Here is an 8,222-nt window from a genome sequence, read left to right as displayed (position 1 = left end):
CAACTGTTTTTTGTTGATGGCGGTAACATTCACCCGCTTCATTTGAATCGTGCGATGTTTGGAGTTATTGTAGGATTTGATTAAATCATGCAAAATGTCAATCCATTTGTTCGAACCGCGAAGAGTAAATTGCCTCCACATTTTATTTTTCAAAGTTCGATTGAAGCGCTCGCATATCGAGGCCTTTAAATTATTGAATGTAGAATACATGTTGATATTGTACTGTCTCACGAGAGCTTTGAATTCTCTATTATAAAATTCTTTTTTTTCTTGTACCAGTATGGATTTCATGGCGGCAGTCACATCTTTTCCACTTTTAGACTTTATCGGTACCGCCCACGCGTACTTAGAAAATATATCGATGATTGTGAGCAGGTATGTGTATGCCTCATTATCATATCAACTAGATCAGTTTGCCAAGTCTCGTCCAGTCCACGTACATCCACAAACCGCCGCGGATAGTTGCGTCGAGCCTGTCTGTGAAGTTCAACAGCTACTGCAGTCTTCATTGTTCCCAACTCTTCACTTTCCAAATTTTTGAATTGACACTCAACCACTCTGGTCCCTCAATCGATACTAATTTCCTGCTGGCTTGTCCCAGCGTCTGTGTTGCTTGATCCCTACTTGATCCCTGTGATTATGAGCAAAACTCTCAAAATTTGATCGAATAGTATCCACAATATCCACAGCCATAGACCGTGAGGCGGTATTGAGAACTTTCAAGGAAACAGCATCGGTAGGGTGCTGCGGATCAGCTGTGTTACACAATCGTTCACCATCCAGATCGTACTGATTGTCAGGGGTGATTTTGAATCCAACACCAGGTGGTCCACGAACGAATTTTTTACCACCACGCTCCGAATAATGTCCGAATATGTCCATACTCATCTTCAGGCAGTCACTGAACGAATGACTATTTTATGCTGATCTGCTGCTAATAAACGATTCCGGCTTCCCGCAACTCGTTAATAATGGCCACTATTTCGTTCGAATGGTTAGTATTACCTGCAGCCTGTGATGCCATAAGCAGTCGGAGCCGATCCACAATTTCATTTGGATTATCCCAGTATACGTAATCGACCTCTTGCCCATCCTTTCGTGCAATCTTATAGTTGGGTGAAACTGCTAGATTTTTGTGGTAAGCCGACAAATTGCGCAATTAAACTTTTATACTTTGCACTTTTCGCATCAACACGAATGCTTCCATCGGCCTTGTAATGTTTGAGGTGTGCATTTGTCATGGTTACAATTTTTATGTAATCATTTTTGTCCGTATCGTTCACAAGGGCGGAATAAGGTGATTTTTTGAACAATAATTTGAGTAATCTCGGCGTACTCCCATAGGTTTTATCCCCCACATATATCTGATCCTCAACGAAATGGATTGGCAAATTGCCGACCATCATGCGTTTTGCCAACTTTCGAACGCCATACTAGCTCTATCTAGGTCTAGATCGTTTTGTTTCTTTATACCAAACATTTTTAAATACTGCATCACAGACTTATCGATCTTCTTCATTGGCGTGTTTGTAGTGGGAATATTATCCCCTGTAGATGTTTTGTCTGCCGCATCTATGAAATCCGCGTCATCCATATCACCATCATCATCATCACCATCATCATTAATATCGTCGTTCTTATCAAGTTTCTTCTTTCATGGTAATATCCGGTTGTTCTGTTTTGATTTCTTGCTTAATCTGCCGCTTCGAAGTATCGACCAATTCTTGCAGCGGTGTTACTAGAGGCTTAAACATATCCCCCATAGCCTACTCCAGAGTATCTCTGTCTGATTTAATCATTTTATGCTTCCGGCGCACCACATTGCCTGCTTTCAATATTTCATTTAACACATCGCTATGTTTACGGATGTTGGCACTCTCCATGTTGGCGTCTCGATTGTTGCAATGGAACTGTGTAAATTGATAACTAATTTATGCTTATAAAGCAATCAAAACCCTTCCTGTATCTCGCCCCATCGATTTCGCTGTCCTTATTAATGACGACAAAACCGTATTTGCCATCATTCCAGCATGCTGAGCATAAGTCTTTGAATTGCTGATAGGTCATGTCGGTGTTCACGTGATCGTTGTCAATATGTTTCATATTCATTTTATTATGGCGAAACAATACCAAAAAGTTTGCATTGTCACGCACGAGGTGTTTTGGACGTCTGGCTGAGATATAAAGCTATCGACATCTCGATGCCTTCCCATGCTGAAGTATGCTCTGATATTATCTTGCTTCTCGCATGCGACATCATCGAAAATCATAATGGTATTTAGACGTGCATATTTGCGTTCCACGACCTCCTCGTTTTCGGCGAATGGATGATAACCCACACCCTGCACCGGTTGTAATATTTTTGCAAAAATTGATACTTTGGCTGTATCAGTGATTTCGAAAAGACGTAGACATTTTCGAATCTAAATCCATTCTCGTGGGTGATAAGCGAAAGGAGGGCGTTAGTCTTATCACAATTCGATGGCCCGCAAAAAACTGCTCTTACTGTATTTGACAGTAATTTTCCGTGGCGTTTCGTTGTCTTTTTTGCACGCTGAACCATTTTATCGAAATTCGGGACGGGTAATTTACTTGTTTGATCTTCAAATTTCATGGTGCTGGATTAACATGATAATGACGACTAAGATGTTCACATATAAATTGATTCCTTTCATAGAAATGCGGTCAATTGGTGTTCGACCATGGTGATATGCACATGCATGAAGCGTGGTAAAGGTTTACTGAATAAAATCATTGATTATCCCGTTGAATTACATGTGCGGGGTATCAGTACTGCGGACACGGTACGAATTTGTCGAAGAGGTTAGCTCGTGGTGATCCTAGTATCAATTTGTTGGATGCCGCATGCAAAGAGCACGATATTCCGTACTCAAAAGTCAGAATAACATTGCTGTGAGAAATCAAGCTAATGAAGTGCTCGCAGAGAAGGCGTGAAGTCGTGTTTTTGCTAAAGACGCTAGTATGAGTGAAAAAGCCGTAGTCTGGGGGGTCACCAACACAATGGAGACTAAATCTAAACTTGGTATGGGTTTAATGGGGAAGCGATCGGGAATCGGCGCCAAAAGTACGAATGGGAAAGTGCAAACAGATGCCATGCGCAGTTTAACTAGTTTAAGGACTAAGCGAAGGAAGAGGGCAATTAACTTCAAATCCATCATTAAGGCTGCGAAAGAAACAATGCAACCTGGTAATAAGGCTGTTGCAGCGGCGCTGTCGGGTGTTCGTTTAACGGTAAAGCTCGCTCGAAGCAAAATACGTGTGCCGCGCAGTATACCGCTACCCGATAAAATCAGCGGTACCCTCCCTTTTTTCATTCCAATTCTGGCCAGCTTTAGCGCCACGGGGGCTCTAGCTGGCGGTGCTGCAGGCGTAGCTAAAGCCATTAATGACGTCAATGTAAGCAAACGACAGTTAAATTAGGCCAAAAGACATAACACAACAATGGAGGCGATTACTTTGGGTAAAGGATTATTCCTGAAACGCTACCGAAAAGGTATGGGACTGTACTTACGGCCAACAAAAAACTAATAATGCTACTACACCGAGCTCTCACTGATGACGATCTACGCAAATATGCCAAAGACATGAAAATTTCACACTTTCGCGGCGTTTATATGCAAAATAATCTGCCGAAATCGGGGCCGGAAAAACATGAATCTGCAATTATTAATCTTGATGGTAAGACTGGTCCACGAACACATTGAATTGCATACAAGAAAAATGGTGATCAGGTCATGTATTTCGATAGTTTTGGCGATTTACAACTGCCCAAAGATCTAATGAAATACCTCGATGTTGGTAGCTTGAAATATAATCATAAGAAATATCAGGAATATAATGCTGTGATTTGCGGCCACTTGTGCCTCGAATTCCTCAGCGGGCGACTATAAAAAGGGTGACGAAGCGTGAGCAAAGCGTTAATCATGGCTGATTCGTTTACGTTAACGTTGTCAGGTACATCATCCGTGCGTCAGGCGCGATGTTTCCCCTCAGTCGAGTTGTCATCAACGAAAAACTATGTTCTCGGACTCGTCGAATTGCTCACATTTAATTCGATGCCGTATATTGAAGAGGGTTGCAATGAATTTCACATAATACGGTGAAATGCTGATCGGGAAGTCATCACAATACCCATGGGAAGCTATGAAATTGAAGACATTAAAACTTTTCCATCTAAAGCGCTGCCCCAAGACATTACCCTCAGTCTGCGAGCCAACAACAACGAGTTGAACGTTGAAGTTATATGTAATCAAACGGTGGACTTTACACCGAGGGATTGCATTGGGCGATTATTGAGATTTAAAGCAACGCAGCTACCAAGTACAATCACTCATAAATCTGAATTACCCGTGGCTATACTGAAAGTCAACTCTCTGCACGTTGAGTGCAATATGACCACAGGGGCATATATGAACGATCGTCTGGTTCACACGATTCATGAATTTTTTCCAACCGTTCCATCAGGATATAAGATCATCGAAGTGCTCACCAACGTCATTAACCTCCCAATCGCTGTACAGTCGATACATCACTTGCAGCTAAGAATAGTTGATCAAGATGGGGAATTAATTAATTTTCGCGGTGAAACCAAAGGCGTTCGATTACATGCGAAATCTCAAAAATAATGGGGATTGTGTTTGAGACAAAAAGTTCTGGTGGCAGCTATAAAAGCAAGACATTACGGCCAAACATTATCGGTCGTCAACCGTCTCCAACGAGGCTGAGATCTCTGACGAAGCTGACGCTCTGACCACTTGGTTTCTTCAAAGTTTAGGACTTCGATTACGTGGACATTTGGAACAATAAGAATTCGCATTCGCTGCATTTTGTCTGTATTAACATGGAGAAAACGATAAGAATACAGAAACCCACAACATTCGACGATTCGATTACGCACTCTGAGATTAATGCTCATCAGCCGTTTGCATCATCTACCTTCCAGAACGACAATGAGATCTATATTGTTGTTCAACATCAATACTTGTGTCTACTGCCCAGTAAAAGCTCTCTACACATTCATGGAAAAATCACAAAGGATGATTGTGTGGCTGCGGTGACGGTTACGAAATTGATCAATATGGCAGTTTGCCATTTGTTTGAGAAAGTCCGATATGGGTTGAACGGTGTAGAGATTGATCGGAATAGAAATGTTGGCATCACCAGCACTATGAAGAAATACGTATCCTTGAGTCCAGGCCAGGAATATAGTCTGGAGAATACCGGGTGGTTGAGTGGGGACAAGGAACTAACCGATGCCGCTGAAAATTTCAATGTTGTTTTACCGTTCAATTATGTGCTAGGCTTCGCCGAAGATGATCGTCGAGTCATCGTCAATGCAAAACATGAGTTAATCCTCACACGTTCCAACACTAATTTGAATGCCGAGATTCAGGCCTCGGCGACGGAAAACTTCAAAATCACCCTAAATAAAATCGAGTGGTTGTTGCCCTACATCAAACTGGCAGATAAACCGAAAATCCAGCTACTCAACTACATTGCCAAGGATCTGGCCATATCCATGAGTTTTCGTTTTTGGGAAACGTACGTGTATCCCATGCTCCTATCAACAACGCGGCATACATGGTCAGTTAAAACATCGACGCGGCTTGAGAAGCCGAGATATGTCGTTCTAGGATTTCAAATTGCGAGGAGAAACGAGCCGCTGAGAAATGCCAGCGTATTCAATCATTGTCGGATCAGAGATGTAAAACTCTTCCTTAACTCACAGTGCTATCCCTACGGAAATATGAATCTTGATATATACAATAATCAATACGCCATTCTCTATGATATGTATATTTGGTTTCAAATGACCTACTACAACAAAGAAGCTGAGCCTTTCCTTTCAAAGCGTGAATTTATGAACAGAGCCCCCCTCATCGTCATCGATTGCTCTAAGCAGAACGAAACATTGAAAACTGGACCTGTGGACATTCGATTGGAATTTGATTCTAGCATTGCGTTTCCACCGCACACTTCTGCCTACTGCATGATCTTGCATCACCGCATTGTTAGATATAATCCGATTAGTCGTACTGTGAAGAAATTCGTATAATGTAAGTAACAATAATCTGTAGCCATTAGTATATAAAAAAAAAAATGCGAACTTTAAAAATCATGCGGTTATTTTACCTGTATTCCACATCAATCACGAGTACAAATATTTATTTTTGAAGCACTTTCTTAGAATGGAAAATAAGCCTGTCGGTGAACTATTCGCCATTCCCGATGTATCTGGTTGCGGTGTCGCCATCCGGTCAATTAGCGTAAAAGAATGCATTCGAAGTAGGTCGGCAGTATCATTTGTGAAACAGTATATTCCGCCAGCCATTTTGCAATACCGCGGTTGAGTTAGGTTAGGCCGGTAACACATCGACCGCATGCCCCGTCATCTAATGTCAGCCATCTTGTTGTTTACATTGGTTAGGTTAGGCTAGGTTAGGTTGGGTTGGGTTGGGTTCCCCCACGTCGGTTATCACCTTGTCGTGGTGTGAGGGCTTGTCAGCCGCAATGAATCCAGAGGACCCGATGACTAGTGTCCTAAGAATCCCTCAGCAAAGGCGAGACTGGACGAGCGACTACTCAGCACAACCGGCCCAGCCTCCCGAGGCTGGATGAGGGAATGGTGAGGGCTGTATTGGGAGATCAATAAATGGGATGCGGTCGGGACCTTTGAGAATATTCCACCAAGAATAGCCAGGGCCGGACTAGTAATCCGCTGACCAGGGCTGCAAAAAATGTCTGTACCTTTCCTGTGGGTTTCTGGGAATCCGCAGGTTTAAAGTGGGAAAACCGCTATTTGCAGCTGGCTGAAGCCAATTGGAGGGTTGAATCTTGGATCTCGGGCGCATGTATGGAGGATTATCTGGTCAGTTTTTCCTTATACCCGAAGCTGGTAGGGTATTTCCGGAAAGGTCCTACCCAAATGGGGGTCTACCCTGGCTCGGATTGACAGGGGAATCCCACGGATGGAAGACCGTAAAGAGGTAAGGGGAGGTAGAGGGTCGCACGGATAGGACTGAACACCTAATGAACTGATAGAAGCTTCCGTACGAGTATGGGTTTAGGGCTCTTTCCGGCGGGGATAGATGCTGCACTGCTGTGCAGCTGCCATGATGACCGAACCGTCGTATGATTCATATAATTCAGTAATTCTAACGCAAAAAAAAATAAATTCAAACAAGGAAAACGACATGGAGTGCGAGGTGTTCGAAGTGGATCCCTTTCCAATGAGAACGAGCATCCAACGGACACCGCCACCGCCACCGCCCAAAAGGGTTACCAGCATGGAGATCATATTGAGGGAGCCGTCCGAGACGCCGCTCGTCCACGTAGACCTAGCGCCGAGGGAGGAAGCAGAGGCGGACACTAACGGACCAAAGGGAGCGATCCCGAAGACCGTGTGAAGGAGGGGGTGAGAATAATGAGCTGCCCCAGCGTGACGCGCAACTTGACGGAGGTAAGTGGGAGGGACCAGTTGAAGTCCCCGATTGCCCTCATTGAGCGCATAAAAGACTTCGCGCTGACTGGCAGGTGCCAAGGTTCCACGGGCAACCGCGGACAAGGCCGCCCAGACGGAAAAAGTAATGCAGAATCACCAGAAGCAGCCATCAACCCAGGAGTTGGCGGGAGCGGAGGGGAAGACCTCAAAGAGAAAGGAGATCTCCCCATCTGCAGGGGCGACGGAAAAGCGGCCGTGCCCCGAGGGGAAGACAAAGGGACAGCAGGAGGGATGAAGCGAGGTGGTGAGAAGAGGCCGCCCCGAAGGGACGGCGAACCCGATATCCCAGCGCCAACATCAGCAGCCCCGCGGAAGCCGGCAGCCGTGGCTTCGGCAAAGGGTGAGCAAAAACCAAGGCCCAGGAAGCCGGTCCGGCCGGACGCCGTGCTAATCAAGATGGCGGGAGGAACCAACTATGCTGACATCCTCAAAAAATTCAAAAGTGGAGCGAACCCGGAGAAGGCGGGTGCAAATGTAACAGCAGTCAGGAGGATTAGGGGGGGAGATGTCCTCCTCGAGGTAAAGGGCCCGAGCGAAGCGCAGGTCCTGAGCAAAGCGATCAAGGGGGTTCTAGGGGACCAGGTGAAAGTCTCAACCCTAGAGCCAACGATGACCTTTGAAATCAGGGACCTAGATGAGGTGACAACGACGGAAGAAGTGAGGGCGGCATGCGGCAGCGCCCTGAAAGCGCCACTAGAGG

At 44.9% G+C, this 8,222-nt stretch overlaps 1 protein-coding gene across 1 annotated transcript; it reads left to right on the top strand.

The window, feature by feature from the left end:
* Positions 1-4,861: 4,861 nt before the first annotated feature.
* Positions 4,862-6,076, top strand: LOC138191288 (uncharacterized). The gene has a single exon (XM_069137930.1). It carries the CDS (start codon positions 4,862-4,864, stop codon positions 6,074-6,076), a length of 1,215 nt encoding a protein of 404 aa, XP_068994031.1.
* The last annotated feature ends 2,146 nt before the right edge of the window (positions 6,077-8,222 follow it).

Source organism: Neodiprion pinetum, chromosome 7 (genome assembly GCF_021155775.2).
Source record: "Neodiprion pinetum isolate iyNeoPine1 chromosome 7, iyNeoPine1.2, whole genome shotgun sequence".
Classification (NCBI taxonomy): domain Eukaryota; kingdom Metazoa; phylum Arthropoda; class Insecta; order Hymenoptera; family Diprionidae; genus Neodiprion; species Neodiprion pinetum.
This window is presented reverse-complemented; position numbering and strand designations above follow the sequence as displayed.